General features: G+C 48.3%; 1 protein-coding gene across 4 annotated transcripts in view; it reads left to right on the top strand.

The window, feature by feature from the left end:
- Positions 1-17,409, top strand: part of PKNOX2 (PBX/knotted 1 homeobox 2) — a 254,489-nt gene that overhangs the window by 206,900 nt on the left and 30,180 nt on the right. For all 4 annotated transcript variants that reach the window (XM_055306571.1, XM_055306572.1, XM_055306573.1 and 1 more), the window contains 2 exons: positions 2,888-3,059; positions 14,632-14,820. In XM_055306571.1, coding sequence (XP_055162546.1) covers positions 2,888-3,059; positions 14,632-14,820 — 361 coding nt within the window. The remainder of the gene's footprint in view (positions 1-2,887; positions 3,060-14,631; positions 14,821-17,409) is intronic.

Consider the following 17,409-nt stretch of genomic DNA (forward strand, 5'->3'; position numbering starts at 1 on the left):
CACACAATAGCAACACACAGGCCAGGACACCTGGACAACACTCACACCCGCTCTCATTGGCAGCCAACATTCAACCCAGGTGCACATGTGTGCACACGCATGCACACACATAGACCATCCCCTCCCCATGCAGCTGCTGCCCACCCTCCCTGCAACCAGCGAGGGAGGAACGTGCGGTGACCGGCGGCGGCTGCGGGGCTCGGGCAGGGGCCGCACCCCCACCACCTGGCACGATGCTGCGGATTATTAGTTCCTGGTAATTTAGTGCCCTTGTACAGAGTCGATTTGTGCCTTTCATTCCTAATTGATCTAGTGGCTGTTTAAATGGCAGCAGGCATCTGTTGAGAGTACGAAGGTTCATAAGGCGCAATAATTCATAACACCGTCTGGAATTTGCCTTTCATGTCCCTCAGCTAAACCACTGCAGGGCTCTGCTTAAATTACAGCCACTGAGGCTTTCTTTGGTATTCCACTCAGGGCCAGGAGAATCTTGCATTAAACTGGGATCAGGTTAGATTAGACTATAATATGCTGCGGTATTAGTGGCTGCAAATGAAGACTTACACTGGAGTTTAACCCCTTCACCTGGTTTTCTCTTTGTCTTCAGCCGGACGGGTAAGGGACCCTTGGTTTGCCCTGCCAGCTTCCTCTGGGAGCCCAGGAGATGGGCTAGCTCTTGGCGGCTGCCCACGCACCGCCCTCAGACACCCAGCCTCTTTCCTCTCCAGACTGTAACCTCGGCTGCAGCTTGCTGTGGGGGGCAGCTGTGTGTGCAACAGCTCCCAAGACAAGGGTCAGGAGGTGGTGTCCAGGGGAAGGCTGCCCCGCCAAGTGGCTCAACCGAAGCAGGCATGTCCCTCTCCTCATCCGCCAGTGCCCCTGAGCACGAACAGAATGCCCAGTCGGTAGAGGTGTAGGTGTGGATGGCATTGAGCACCTTCTGTCTTATTGCCCAGAATTACCAGAATCCCAGCACAGGGCAGGCCATTAGGGGTTCCCCCATCTGTACACCAACACTGTAGGCTGGATAGTCAGTCTTTCTCTTGCTGTGATCGTAGCATGCTGGGAGGAAGAAAGCCTGGTCTGTTTGTCTCTGCAAGACATACTGTGTTCCCCAGTATGGTAGCCACTAGCCACCCTGGCTACCTATGTAAAATTAGTTACATAAATTTAAAAGTCAGGGGCCCTGGGTGGCTCAGTCAGTTGGGCATCTGCCTTTGGCTCGGGTCGTGATCCCAAGGTCCTGGGACCGAGCCCTGCATGGGGCTCCCTGCTCAATGGAGAGCCTGCTTCTCCCTCTCCCTCTGTCCCACCCTCTGCCCACTTGTGTTCTTGCAAGCTCTGCGCTCTCTCTGTCTCTCTCTCTCTCTCTAAAATAAATAAATAAATAAATAAATAAATAAATAAATAATCTTTTAAAATTCATTGTTGCAGGGTCCACCGTCATATTTCCAGTGTTTGTTGGCCTCCCTGGGTTGGTGGCTACCATATTGGGCAGAGGAAATTGTAGAACATTTCGATCATGGCTGAAAGTTCTATCAGACAGTGCTGGCTAGAATGTGCTCTTGGCAGAGACCTGGGAGCCAGGCCCAACGCATGTTCTTCCTCCTCTCCCAGCAAGCAGGGCTTCATCAAGCAGAAAAAAGCTGGATTGTGTGCTCCCAAGGGGCTGAGGGGAGACCAGAGAGGGATGTGGGCAGACGCTCTTCTGGAATCACAATGGAAGGGAGTGAGGCTGCAGGGTCCAGCGTCAGCAAGCTGTGCAAACACCTGCACACATGCTGGATGCTGAGACCTACTTGTTCACACATGCTGCGGGGAAATAAGAATGATGTGCCCTTGTATGTGCAAATAGGCACACACACATGTAATGTGCAGGAAACATCTATTGGGATCCACGGACCTCTTCCAGACTCTGGACACACAGTGATGAAGGAGGTGGGCTCAGCTCCTGCCCTCATCTCGCTCAGAGTCTAGTGAGGAAGGCTGATACTAAAACAATTCAGGGAGCCATCAGCCATGGTTAGGGGCAGGGGAGTGAAGGAAGCCTCCTCGAGGTGGTGATGTCTAAGCGAGGACCCCGAGAGCCAGTCAGGGACTGAAGTAGGCACTTCAGCTTATGTAATCACAGAACAACACCCACACACTCACACATGCTCACACTCACACTGTCTTCATTTTCTCATTCATCATCAGCCACCAATATTTAGGAAGTGCCTGCTGTGAGTGTGCAGGGCAGGGTAGGTCCTAAGGATACAATGATCATTAAAACAGGGCCAATCTTGGGAGAGAACAGGGATGCAGATAATCATGGAGTCACGGTTGTGCTAAGTGTGCAATGAGAGAAAGGTGCAGGGAGATTGTATACATGTAACTGGGGAGGTTGACCCAGCCAGGGGACTCAGGAGAGGTGGTGACACCAGCCCACCATGTATGGACGAGCATTCAAGCTCACACAGTCCCCCTGTGCACACTTGTAGACACACAGGTGTGCACATCTGCTGCCCTCAGCTGGCTCTAGAATGAGTCTGTGACTAACTAACCACTACTGCTCATGTGCTGGACTTTTCTGGATACTTCCTACACTTCCTTCTCGGGTTGACCTTGAGCGGGAAATGGACACTGATTTCCATGAAGGGTGATACCCCTCATCTCTCACCAAATATCCACGCAGCTTATCTGACTAAAGAGAAGGGTTAGGCACCCAATAGGGAAGAATAGAGTCCTTGAAGGCCCCAGGAGCTGGGAGACCAGGGAATGAGGTGCTGCCCTCCAGGCTGGCACGGGGGCCTTGGGAGTGCGGGCAAGGGGCCCCCGGTGGCTTCCGAGCCCCGCCAGCAGCAGGTCTGTGTGTGTGCGCATGTGTGAGCTCTTGCTATCCCCGCAGGCACCCTCTTTTCCCGCTCCTGACGCTGCTGTTTGAGAAATGCGAACAGGCCACCCAGGGCTCGGAGTGCATCACCTCCGCCAGCTTTGATGTGGACATCGAGAACTTTGTCCACCAGCAGGAGCAGGAGCACAAACCCTTCTTCAGCGATGACCCAGAACTGGACAATCTGGTAAAGACCCTCCAACCCCCACCCCGGCTAGGGTCTTCCTACCCTTTGATCCTTCCAAAAGCCTTAGAAATTATCCTTTTATTCCTTCCATTCATTCAACAGAAATTGGGGGGTGCCTGCTGTGGGGCAGGCACTAGATGCACCCATTCTAGCAGCTGAGAGCCATTTCTGGTTCCTAACCCAAGAGTCGCATGCCCAGGTTTTGCTGCCAATGGCCTTCTGTTCTCTGCACACCTGCATCCCACTACCCTGCCCCCTTTGCAGTGTAGACAGGAGGGAAGGAGGGTCATGGGAGCCAGAAGGTCTGGAGTAGCTGTTCTGAGGACTGAAGTCCTGGCATGTTAATAAATATGTCTTGGGCCACTCAGAGAGGAGCTGATGGCTAGTGTGCTCCTATGTGGAGGATGAGGGCAACAGGCATATTTAAACCCATCAGTAGAGAAAAAAGCCTGCAGACACACTCATGTTGAGAAGGCCAGCGGATGTCCTGTCCATCTGGGCCTAGACCAGGCTCCGAAACCCAATTTATCATCATCCAGATCATCACTACAGTTTTTTAAAAAATGTTTATTCCTGGACCCCACACCTGGACACTGTGATTCAGTAAATTGGGTGGGGCCCAAGAATCTACAATTTTTTAAGTTTCCTGGGCAATTGCGATCATCAGTGAGATTTGATACCCACTACCATAGGTGACATCTAAAATTCTCTTCTAGCCCTGGGAATTGTGCTGAAAGAGAGAGAGAGGGAGAGGGAGAGAGAGAGAGAGAGAGAGAGCAAGCAATAGGGAAGCTGCTCTGTTCATTCATCATGATATACAGTCATCCTGGAATTATTAATTATTAACCACAATTTTTGATTTTCCTGTGGGCGGATTACCTAGATCATGCATGGTGAATTTGGAAACTCTGCAAAACGCTCCTCCATAAATCGATGGTAGTGCTGACCTCTTGTAGCCAGAGTTTAGCTGATAACCTGCTCCCAAAAGAGAAATAGAATTAGAAAAGCAAATGTGGCACCAAAACAATGTACACACACACACATACACACACACACACACACTCAGAACACCTACAGAACAGATTTCAGTGACTTCTATATTATTCTGTGCTGTGAACTATCCACCCCACTGCTTCTCTCAGGATCGAGTTTGATATTTCATGGAGTCTGGAAGAGCTGCCGGGAGAGCCCACCCTGGCCTGGAAATTGGTGAAGTGTCACAGTGGGGCTGGCGTTTAGAGAGAAGGAGCACATGCCAGAGCATGAACACTTGCCTGCCATCGGGCATGTTAGCGTAGGTATCTGAGGGCCCTGGGTCTGCTCTGCCCATCCCTGGCCTTCCTTTGTCCCTGGCTGGGCTGGAGCAGCCCCACTTCCCAGGAGCCCAGACCACTGTCTGTCCGGTTCCTTGCAGGCTGGTCTGGCCCTCTCCGGTGTTCAGCTGACCACCATCTCAGAACTGCAGCTCCGAAGTAGGTCTTTGGAATTTAGACCCACAGTAGCCATGGAGCTAGGGGAGGAGGAAGCTTCCTCTTCTTCTTTTTTAAGATTCTACTTATTGGGACCCCTGGGTGGCTCAGTCAGTTAGGCATCCGCCTTCAGCTCAGGTCATGATCCTGGAGTGCCCGGAAGGAGCCCCATGTCAGGCTCCCTGCTGAGGAAGAAGTCTGCTTCTGCCCCTTCCCCTGCTCCTTCTCTCACTCATGCCCTCTCAGATAAATAAATAAAGATTTTATTTATTTGTTTGAGAGAGAACGCACGCATGTGTGCAAGAGAGAGAGAACATGAGCAGGGGGGAGAGGGAGATGGAGAAGCAGACTCCCTAGTGAGCAGGGAGCCCAATGCAGGGCTCCATCCCAGGACCCTGAGATCATGACCTGAGCTGAATGACAACAACCGAATGAGCCACCCAGGGCCTGTGGCAGCTACTTCTGTGCGAGGCAGAATGGACCTGAGGGGCCGGGACCCACCCCTGACACATGACACGAAAAGAAGCTGAGGCCTAAGTTGGTAGGAAAAAGTAAAACCAGGCTGAGTAATGTGAAAGAATTGAAGTGTTTATAAGAAGCAGGGGTCCTAGGGTCCTAACGAACCTCACATACCTTGCCCACCACAACCTGCCAGGTGAAAGTATAAAAGACACCCTGTGAACTGCCTCCTTTTCTAGTATAACCTAGAAAATACCAGTAAGTGGCTGGCTCTGTGCTCTCCCCTCGCTAACACTACCTGGATCTCTCTGGGTTTTTTGTCACCCAAAGAATCAGACTTCTTGATTCAACCCAACAGAACTTGGTCAGGTATGTGCTACATGAGCACCTGACCTAGGGATGTGGATGCCCCGCGGCCCGGACCTCTGGTGTTCCCTGGTCTTCTCATCCCAGGTGACTGGGCTGGGACTGGTCCAGTGGATGGACCAGTCCTCAGACATCACATCCATGCACGTGGACCTGATTTACTTAAAGGTGTTGGCCACGGTCAATGGCTGGCCTACCGGTCAGGTGTTTAAATAGAGAGTCGAAGGAGCACTTCGAGACGCAGGACGGAGCCCGGCTTCACTGAGTGTGTGACTTTCATGATGTAACTCCTTTGAAGCTTGGTTTCCTCGTCTGTAGTGCTAAGACACCCATCTCATGTGACTGCAATAAAAAAAATTAACGAGGTGGCATGTGGAACTAAATGTCCTTTAAAAATGGGTGGCATCCAGAAGGTTAATCTCGAAGGCAGTATCGCTAAGGTAAGGAGGCCCACCTCCCCAACCTCTCCTCCTGGCCATCAGAGAGACGGTGGGCGGGGACCCTGCAACTTTATTTGGGGAGTCCAGCAGTGCCCTTTGCCTCCCTGATTATGGTCCCATGTTGGAAGGGAGCGGCTCAAGAGGCCAACCACAGGGGCCATCATTAGAACAAGAATCATGTAGCCAGCACAGCCGAGATGCACATAATTAGAAATTAGAAAAAGGTCAGATCGCGTCATTATCAGCTCAATCAGCTGCTGAGTGCCACAGCCAGTTAATTTGGCATCTGTATTTTTTACAACCCCGCACACGTAGCCCAACGGACTGTAACTCTTTATCCGGACAGATATACTGCGCAGCGGAGCAGGGACATAAAATGAGAGACCCCAAGCAAATGAGCTGAGATAATTGAGAGATTTATTTTTTATATATATGTGTGTCAGGGCGGCTTTCCTTTGCCCTTGAATATTGACTTTCACAGATGGGATTGTCAGGAGGACATGGGGGGTCCCCCAAAACTTTGTCCCACCCTGGGGCCTCAAGTCTCCCTCTGATCCTGTTCCCTCCCCAGCCCAGACAGCCCATGGGCCCCAGCCCTGCCAGGCCAGCCATTAGGACATAAATCCCACCACCTCCAGCCACTCATTCTCCATTCCTCCAAGCAAATTGCCTCACTGAGCAATCCCAGCCCCTGCTCCCCACTGTGGTCTCCCAGACAAGTTCCCATGGGAACGGGCTGTCCCAGAGCTGCCCAAAGATCAGAGAGGTTCCCAGATCATAGGCTTCCGCAGGAACTTCCCTCCCCTGCTAGCCAGCTGCTCCCACAGTAGAATCACAAAACACTAAGAGAAAAACACAACCTCAGGGAGAAGCCAATCCAGCCCATCCCATTACCCATTTTACAGATGAGGACACTGAAGTCCAGAAAAGGAAAATGAGTCATTAGGACCAAAGCCCATGTCCGCTGGCTCTCAATACCCTACTCCTTCTGGGGTGACCCCATCTTATTTACAAAGCCCTCATTTATAAATGCCACCAGCATCTCTACACATCCCCTGTCCATCCCCTGGTGCCCACTCTCTGCCCTTCTCTACCTCCCTGTTTCAGGGCTGTGGGTGTGGCTCCTCCCCCGCCCGTGCATGGTGGCTAAGCTGGCATGCCCCCAACCCCCAGCTGAGCTCCCTCAGGAGCCCCCCCACCCAACCAGTGCTCACCAGGCCCATTTCTCACCTGGCCCACTGATCCCCTGCCTGGACCCAGCAGCCTCTGACTGGCAGTTGGTAAAGTTTGTAAAATTTGCAAGTTCCCCAAACCCCTTTGAAAGGTAAAAGCTTTTTGTTTTATAAAATCTGATTTACGGGCCCCCAGTGCAGTGCCGAGGTTTTATATATTATGCAAGATTTCAAACCGAGGCTGTAAAACGTACGGTTTCAGTTTCATGCATGGAATTTTTTTATGTGTAAATTTTTTAACATTTATGGGGCACGTTTTAATGAGACTCTGGTGTGGCTCGAGGGACAGATTATGGCTGCCTGACCGCAAAGCCAGCTCCAAAATGGGGCCCCCAGGCCCCTGGGCCCACTCTAAAGAGGCAGGGCCAGAGGCCGGAGGCTGTGAATAAGGAGGCACACGAAGGAGCCGGGCCAGAGCTCTGGGCCCGCAGAGACCTCGGGCGGCCCCGATCAGAGTCGTTCACTTCAGGCTTCAGTCCAGCTCTTCACCTACACAGGAGCAGAAAACCTTACCAACACCAAGAAAGGGAAAGCTAGGAGAATAATCAAAGCTAGTCACGATTAACATTTGTAGAGCGAGCACTTACTAGGTGCCAGGTGCCACTGTAAACACCTTACATATATTATCTTATTTAATCCTCTTTTGGAACCCACAAGGTATGGATGTATGATTATTTCCATTTTAAAATGAGGAGATTGAGACACAAGGTGAAATCACTTCGTTCAAGATCCCACAGCTAGCCAGAGGCAGAGGCGCGAGTCAGATGCTGCATGGGGCTCGAACGCCAGCGCCCACACTCTTGACAGCCGTGCTGACCTATAGCTGCTGTTCTTCTAGGGCTTTCTATGCATCGGTTCTTGTTTTTAGTTCTTGCGAGCTGTATCTCACTTAACTCCTCAGATCAACACTGAGAGAGTCACTATTATTATCCCATTTTACAGGGAAAAAAATGGGGAAAATAAAGTGCAGAGATTAAGTAAATTGTCCAGAATTTCTCAGGGGGTGGAAGAAGACCCAAGACCCAGCCTCCAAAACCCATTGTTCTCGAGCACGCTTCTCTATGTAATTCTCATGGGAGTGCCCCCCCCACCAGGTAGTCATTGTCATCCCCATTTTACAGAGGAGAAAATCAAGGACTAAGAGTCTCATAGCCAAGAAACTACAGAGCTGGGATTTGCACCAAGTGGGTCTAACTCCCAAAGCCCAGCTCTTCCCTCTGAACCACTTGCTGCCCCAAATTCTGAGGACGCTGGGGGCGAAGTGCCATGTTATTGACTTAAAAGTTATAGGACTTGTCGTGCATGATGGCTTCTGTAGCTGATCATTGCAACCCCCAGTCGTCTGGCAGTTCTCCTATCCCTGGTCTTCACCCTTCTCCCACGTCCCATCCGTTGTTCCAGGGACCCTACACTTCCAACCGCTCAGATCCAACTGGTATGGTCAGGGAACCATCCCTGATTAGATTTTAGCTTTGGCTGCCCTCACGACCCGCAGGAAATATCTGAGCACTTTAAGGAATGAAAGTGTGTAATCTCTTTTGTCTATAAGTAAGGGAGAGGAGTCCTGGCTTCCCAAGTTGCAGAAGAGGGAGGGGGGAAAGAAGCTGCCCTCCAGGGAAAGGGTGCCTCCCTCATTGCCGCGGGGGATTTAGGTTACCCTAAATTGCCTGTGTGTCCCCGTTGTTGTGAGACTCGAATGAGATAATGATGAGAAAAGCATTTTGCCAATCATAAAGTGGTGTATGTATACAAGCGTTGTGGAAGGCGAGGATTTATGACCGTGAAGTGCAGAAGCCATGATTCTACAAGAGGCCACTTTTTAGCAAGAAACTTGGTAGCAGTGGGGTAGGGGAGAGGATTGGTGTAAAGAATGGGCATTTATCAAATAGCTACAATGTGCCCAGAAAGTTTGCCTACATTGTCTTATTCAATTTTCATACCCACTCTACCGGGTAGGTATTTTCATCCTAAATGTTACAGATGAAGTTGAACCACTTGTCCACATTCAGCAGGCAGGAAATAATAGATTTGAGACATCACACCCTGCAACTTCATGGCCAGCGAGTAGCCCCAGTCCTGTGGGACCGGGATGAGGGGTTGGAGAAGCTAGTGCACAGTGATGTGAGACTGAAATGTAAGGTTGCATCTTGTTTTGCTTTTTTTGAAAGTTACTTCTCAGAAGTAAGGGGCTGTTTCTTTATTTTGAAAGAGAAGGCAGAGAGAGAAGCTGGAGGTGAAGCAGGACTTAGGGAAAAAGATTGAGAACACATTCATCACGTTTGATGATGATATTAAATGAAATGGAATTGTTATTGCTCTAGAAGATTTGAAATAACTTTTTTGTATGACACTGATCACTTAGAAAAATAGTTTAATAAATCAGAGTTTTATTCTGATTGAGAAGCAAAAACCCGAAACGGCAAACACGTAGGATAGAGAATGATTTACTAAACATAAATACAGGAGGAAAAACACTGGGAATGATTATTTTTCTACTTGCTGAATATGGAATAGCAATAGAAAAGCCAACAGGATATTAGAAATTATTAAAAGAGGTGGAAAAATTATACACATTTGCTTCCCTGTGGTTTCTAAGATACTTTCACATCATTATCTCCTTTAGCCCTCATCAGATCTTGCAAGCTGGAGATGATCATTATCCCCATTTTACAAATGAGGAAGTTGAGACTTGCAGAAGTCATGGAACTGGCCCAGTAACACCCAATTTTGTAAGCAGTGGGCTGGATTCAGGTTGTCTGACAACAACCCCCACAGACTTGCTGCTCTGCTGGACAGCCACCCCCACTAATGGTACAGCCCATCTTTTTCTCTAATATTGAATAGGTCCTACATATTTATTGCCTCAGAATATCATTATGATTTACTCTACCTTCTTAAATCTTTAAACCAAGCCTATTATCCCATAAAAAAGTCATCCTTCAACTGTGCTTTGTTAGACCAAAAAGTAGGTCCACTATTGACCCCTGGGCACCAGATCTGGTGTAAGCTCCTTGTGTATTTTGTTTGAACAAAATCATCCTGCATAGATTTATCGTGTTTTGTCTTACCTATTTGTACTTTTGGGTTCTTTTTAAATAATAATTATTTACTGGCTATGTTTTAAAAATAATTGAATAGATATGTACACCTTTCCACGTGGTGGATGCATGCATGTAGATTTAAAATTAAACGAGTCAATGCAATTTTGATTAAAAATGGAAAATAGTCCAGTAAAGGAAAGCTCAGAAACAGAAAGAAAGAAGAAATGGAAGAAGTAAAGGAAGGAAGGAAAAAAAGGAAGGAAGAGAGGGAAGAAGGGGAAAAAAAAGAAAGGTTTAAGGAATTAGGGTGATTTTGTCCGAAGGAGACAAAGCCAGTTGGATAATTTATTCAAGTCAGATGCCTTGTCCTGTGTGTGACATATAGTGAGACTCAGTGTTTGTGTTGAATGGATAACATTCAGTTAAGGGAGATGGTGTTGATGGAGTCACTAGATGTTCTTGGTGCTGGGTAAGCACTTCATATTCAGGCAGGAGGAGAGATTCTGGGACATGTAAGGAAGAACTTCTTGATCAGCAGGCTGAGAGACATAGCGATGGTCTGAAGTGAAGCTTCTGACGGGGGCAGCCTCAGAAGAGAGGATGTAGCCATATAGCCTAGAGAGTTTGGACCATCCGCTCACCTGGACGCCAGCCCAGATCATCTCCCAGGGCCCTTCCAGCCCCATCAGTGAATTGAGGGCACGAGTCCTGGTAATGTTCAGGGAATCAAAAACCGGGAAGCCCCTGACAGTCCAACCCTCTCTGTTAACAGTCCAATACCCCTACACTGTGAGGTATTCTGACTCCAGGGGGTTGGCCAGGAGTGAGAGATGAGAACCCAGAGCAGCCAAAGGAGGCAATGTTACCAGGGAGGGTTCTGGAAATCCTAAACTTTAATGTCCCCAAAGCTATTTGGTCTTCCTGGAAGCCCATACTTCCCATCACTGAGCCACCCCACCCCCACCCACCCCACAAATCATGCAGCTTTCAAACTGCTGTTCTCCAGCTACACAGATCCTGAGAGCTTGTCTTGAGGGTGAAGCAACATAAGCCACCTGGCTTCATACCCTAGTGTTATCACTTGTCGGCCATGTGATTCTAAACAAGTGAAACTTAGTATCTCTGGGCTTTGTTTTCTTCAACTCTAAAATATGGGCAATAAGAGTACCTGCTCACAGAGGTGGCTGTGTGGTATAATTAAGGCAGGGCATGTGATAGGGTTAACACAGTGCCTGAGACCTTGTAAGAATAAGAAATGTTTGGGTGTTGTTATCAATCAATCAATGAGCATTCATTAAACGCTTTATACGGGGCTAATTATTCTGAAAGGCGTAAACCAAGATATCCATGGCCACAGCCAAGTAGGAAATTGAGAGCAAATGTTATTCCAGTACCGAATAATCCATTCTAAAGTCAAGATTCCCTTCTTTACCTGGGAGAACACAGTCTCTTTTGGTCTCAGCCCCAGGGAGGGAGCACTCCCTTAGGATAAGACCCGAGGGTTGAGCCCCACATGAAGACACAGAGCTGTGGGTCTGTCTTTGAGTGGCACTGAGTCTAATTCCGTACTCCAGGAACCTTCATTAGTTAAGCACAGTGCGTGCCTGCCCATCAGGCAATCCAAAAGCTAACCCCAGTCACTCCCCACTAGAAATGCCAGTGAAGCTCAGAGAGGAGCATGGCACTGGTGTCCAGCCACGCCGCTCTGCTCACACCTGACCTGCAAAATTCTCCGGGAGACATTCCCTGCCTTGTTTCCCAGGCATCAAGATGCTAGCCAACAGCCGGGAGGGTAGGATTAAACAGGAATTCCCTGTATCCTGCTATTATCCATATCAATGGGTCTCAAAGGGCAACAAGCCCCATTTTTTTCATTTTTCATTTTGATGTAATTATAGATTCACACCCAGTTTTAGGAATTAATACAAAAAAGTTCTGATTCTCTTCTTGCATAACTACGTAGTTTCACAACCAGGAAATCAACAATACAATCTACCAATCTTACTCAGATTACACCATTTTACATGCACTTGTCTGTGTGTGTGTGTGTGTGTGTGTGTGTGTAGTTTTGTGCCATTTTCTCACAGATCTAGATTCGTGAACACTGATAGTCAAGATACAGAGCAGTTCCTCCCCCCATCCCCCGCTGGACCCCTGGCGACCACCAATCTGTTCTCCATCTCCATTATGTTGTCATTTCGAGAATGTTAGGGAAGTGGCATCATATAGTGTGTAACCTTTTGAGATTGGCTTTTCTTATTCAGCGTAATTATTCCTTTGAAATCCACCCAAGTTGTTGAGTCTATAGTACTTGGTTCCTTTTTTTGTTGCTAAATAGTAATCCATGGCATGGATGTACCACAGTGTCTTTTACCCATTCACCTGCTGAAGTGTAGTTTGGTTGTTTCCAGTTTGGGGCTGTTAGAAATAAGGCTGCTTTGAACATTCACATACTGGTTTTTGTGCAAACATATTTTTGTCCTCTGGGATAAATCCCCAAGAGTACAATTGCAGGGTGCGTGGTAAGCATATATGTAGTTTTGTTAGAAAACAAAACAAACAAACAAAAAAGCCCTGTTATACTGTTTTCCAAAGGAGCTGAACCATTTTTCATATCTGTCAGTAATGTACGAGTGACCCAGTGTCCATTTCTTTGCCATGGTGTTATCACTATTTTTTTTTATTTTAACCATCCTGATAGGTGTGTAAGTGGTATCTCATTGTGGTTTTAATTTGCATTTCCCTGATGGCTAATGACAATGAACATCTTCTCGTGTGCTTACTTGCCTTCTGTGTATCCTTTTCAGTGAAATGTCTGATATTGTCTTTTCCCCCTGTTCGGATTGGGTTGCTTGCTATTTTACTGTTTAAATCTGTGAGCTCTTTACATATTCTAGAAAGAAGTCCTTTGTCAGATATATGGTTTACAAGTATTTTCTTCCAGTCTATGGTTTGCCTTCTTATCTTCTTCGCAGGGTCTTCCGAAGGGCAAACATTTTCAATATCGATGAGTTCTAATTTATCAATTTTTCCTTTTCTGGGTCAAGCTTGTGTGGTCAAGTCTAAGACTTCTTTGCCTACTCTTAGGAAATCATGATTTTCTCCTGCATTTTTGTTCTAAAGGTTTTTATAGTTTTATTGCTTACATTTAGGTCTTTTGGTCCATGCTAATTCATTTTTATATAAGGTTTGCTTTTTTTTTTTGCTTGTGGATGTCCAATCGCTCCAGCCTCACTTGAACCACACTTTTTTTGAAAAGCAGCTTGGCAGTATTTATCACAAGCCAAAAGAATGTCCACAGCCTTTTTTTCCTGTCACTCCTGGGAATTTACCTTGAGGAATAATGCAGACGTGTGACGTAAAAGCTGGAAGCTTGGAAAACAGTCACTGTAACATGTTTTATAAAATTGAAATATTGGAAGTAGCCTAAATGCTCAACAATAAGGGATTGGTTAAGGATGGCACACATGAAATAATAGGCAACAATCAAAAACATATTTACTCAATAATTTTTACCCATTCAACAAATATTTACTCAGCATCCATTGAGTGGTGGTGCCAAGGATAACATGGTGAGCAAATCAGACACCATCTCTCCTTCCTAGAAACTCACAGGCTGGAAAAGGACAATAGGGAAGACAGTGCTGCTGTGTAGAAAAATCTATTTGGTAAACTAAGGGGAAAATAGGAAACAAAGTTGTATGGACGAGGTGACTAAAGCCATGTTAAAATAGATGCCTGTAGAAAAGACAAAAAAAAAAATCATCTTTCTTTTAGGGTGATTGGATCAAAGACAGTTATTTTCATCCCTTACTTTCCAAACCTCCTGTCACACTTTTTCTTTTTATAATAATAACAATGATAAAGAGAAGAGCTCCGATTGAGAAATAGCCTCTTGCCGTGAAGGGTTCGGAGTGTCCATTTGAAGAAGCGACAGGCGCACGTACAACAATCCAAAGGGCACAGAAGAGGCCACCACAGACAGCTAGGTGTTCCAGAGCCCAGCTAAGTCCTGCTGGATGATTCCATCAGTCAACAAGTATCAATGGGGCATCTGCAAGGTGACCTGTGTCACATGAGGCACTCAGAATACATGTTTAAGAATAGACAGTCCCTGACTTCTTGAGATGCTCACAAGAAACTCTCCTGTCTTCCTCATGCCTACTCAGCACCTCACACTTTTCAGCTTGTGCATTCTCTCATGCAATCCTTTCAACAAACCTAGACAGTTGTTAGGGAGGGCATAACTATTTTTCAGACAACAAGGTGCAGAGCCATTACCTGAGGCCGCACAGATGATAAATGGCAGGGCCAGAGCTAGAGACCTGGCCTTTTATCTCTATGGTTCTCAGACTCGAGAACGGTTGTGGTAGCAGTGGGCTCAACACACACGAACCACCAGCAGGTCGACATAACTAGAATTTAAATCCAGTGGATGAGAAAGCTTCTACCTAGGGCAGGGGATGGGCTTCTCTCCCCACTGGTGGGCTTGGGGCCCGGGAAGTCAAGGCAGCAGGAGGAGTGTGATACGAATACCTGGGCTCACCTCTCCCTCCTCTCTCCAGATGGTGAAGGCAATCCAGGTCCTGAGAATTCACCTGCTGGAATTGGAGAAAGTAAATGAACTCTGCAAGGACTTTTGTAACCGGTACATCACCTGCCTCAAAACCAAGATGCACAGCGATAACCTGCTCAGGAATGATCTCGGGGGACCCTACTCCCCCAACCAGCCCTCCATAAACCTTCACTCACAGGTAACACACAGGGCTGGGTCCTATCTCCTAAGCCAGGCTGGAGGACTGTCTGAAGGCCCCCTGGTGGCCCAGGAAAGTGGATTAGACTCACAGGATCCTTTCAGCACGAGGCCCCTCTTCTGACACATGAAATGCACATAAGTGTTGAGATGGAAAGGTTTCCTGGAACATGAGACAGGGGCAGAGCTGGGAATGGACCCCAGCCTCCCAGCCCCGCACACTTCTCAAGAGGGCTTGCTGAGCTCTCCATGTTTTTGAGAAGGAGGCTCTGAGGAAAATGGTCCTTCCCTGAGTCCTGCCCACCTAATAGGTGGGTTCTATGCTTCCCATGAGACTGCTTTTCCCAGATCATTTTCCTGTTGCTCACCCTACCCTGGCTCATCTGTCTCCCTAAGGTTCAGGGCCACTGTGAAGGTTGCCTCAAGTCACCCCCCTTCCCAAGAGTCACCCGCCACCTTCATCCTGGGAACTGGGGAATGTAGAAATGGCCACTATGTGTTCTAGGTGAACACGGGCTCTTCTCTCCAGGGTGGAATATTTTCTCCAAACCTACGAGCTAAGAAAGCTGCCTGGTGATACCTTTCCATCAAACTCACCGACAATCTACGTAAGCCATAGCTCACCACTTTCTTCCTCTCCCACTGAGTTCCCGAGTCTAGGACAGACACATGAGGGGCCCCAGGAGGTTTGCAGTGGCCTCTTCTCATGAGAGGATCAGGCTTGGGGAAGAGGGTAAATTTTCTAAGAATGATGGGCACTGGAAAGCAAGTGCCTAAGAGAGGTGGTGCCATTTTTATCTCTAAGCTTTAAGGACCAACACACTTCATCCATCCACCCCTCCAGGTTGGCAGAGGCAGGGGACAGAAGGGTCAGGGGCGCCTCTAGGAGGCCACCCCCGCCTTGCACATATCCAAAGGGATCTCTGTGGGACTTGACAGTGACTACTGCATGGGACATGAGGCAAGAAGTTTATTTCCTCTTCCCATTGCTTGAAATCACCAAATCACTTTATTACAGATCTAAAAACAGCCGCCCAGGCTTCTGCTTGCTAATATTCTCTTGAAATAGACTCATTCCTTCAGAGTCTTATTGTACTTTCCCTTATGATCAAAATTAGCAAGAAACTTGCATAAAAGAGGACAATAATTGCTCAACGAGCATCTCGTTTGTAATTTATTAGTTTCTATTATTGTGGGTTACCATGGCGACGCTGCGCAGCCCCGGTGACGGGAGAGATTCAAGATAGGAGCTGAGGAGGCCGTGAGGCCTCAGCAAATGGAGATGCACATTTTTATCAGTAATTTTCATGAAAATAATAAGTGAGGAGTTAATGAGATGGAAAGCCATCCTGTGGCTATTGTGAATTTTTTTTAAGTGTTGATCTAATTAGAATGCATCGGTCAGGAAAAGTAATGAGGATTTAGTGCCTCACAGAGATGTGAGGATCATATCAGAAAATTAGCACAAGTCTTTGGAAATAATCAGGTCCTTGGAGAGGCTCTGGATTTCCCCTCCTGGGCTCTCCAAGTCTACCTCGAGCGCTGACATTGGGGGTGCACCGGGGTAATGGGGGAGGAGAGGAGGGCCAGAGGGCTCGGCAGCCACAGCGGGCCCCTCCGGGGTTGGGGTCCTGGGACTGACAAGTCAGTCTGCAGCCGGCAGGGCCTCTGGGGGCGCGGGGTTGGCAGAGGAGGATAAGACCCCGGGTGAGCCGGGGCGCGGAGCTGCTGCCTGCCCAAGTCCTCCTGGGAGATCCCGGCACTCGGGGCCTCTGAGCTTTGAGGAAAAGGAGAGAACTTTGATTCCCGTCACTGTAAATATCAGATCTCTGCCTGACAGCGAAGCTGGCCCTGGGGTGGCCACCGCGGAAAGGCTTCTGATCTGCTTGGAAAGGGGAACTCAGACAATCGGGCAAAAACAAAGACAACTAGAGAAAGACGCAAAGACACTCCTGTCTGGAATTTCGCAAACGTGTCCCTTCATTGCCCCTGACTGCCACCTCCTACCTAGTCCAGACTTCAGTGGGTAAATGGGATCATCGCACACAGGCTGCTGCCCTGGGTGCCTCACCGGCTCGCCTGTCCTCTCTGGCTAGCCCTCAGCCCAACACACATGCACCCGTGCGCGCACACTCATGCACACCGCAAACACGCCTACACCTGCCTCTTCAGCCTCTGCCGCTGGATTTGTGGTGCTGAGGCTCTGCTCATGTCATTCTCCTGCCCAGAAGCTCTTAATGTCCTCAGAGTTCTCTCATCCTTTCACCTGATACCCCAGGCTTCCCCGGACCCCCATTCTCCCAGGCCTGTCTGCTCCCACGACACTTGCACAGCTCTGCAGGACCAAGCCCAGCCCCCTCCGAAGGAGGCCACAAGGCTGCTCTCCCCTGGAGGCCCCTCTGACACCCCATCCAGAAAGGCCTTTTCTTTCTCCCAACTAAGTGCTGGGAGCACTGGGGGCCACTTAATTGTAAACACCACATGTGGCTTCAACTCAGAGTCGCTGGTGTATTGTTATTCTCGTCTCCTAGCTAACAGAGAGTATTTTATATACAATTATAACCCACGCCTGGTGGCGGCTAACCCAAGG

This window comes from Nyctereutes procyonoides, unplaced genomic scaffold (assembly GCF_905146905.1).
Source record: "Nyctereutes procyonoides isolate TBG_1078 unplaced genomic scaffold, NYPRO_anot_genome, whole genome shotgun sequence".
Classification (NCBI taxonomy): Eukaryota; Metazoa; Chordata; class Mammalia; order Carnivora; family Canidae; genus Nyctereutes; species Nyctereutes procyonoides.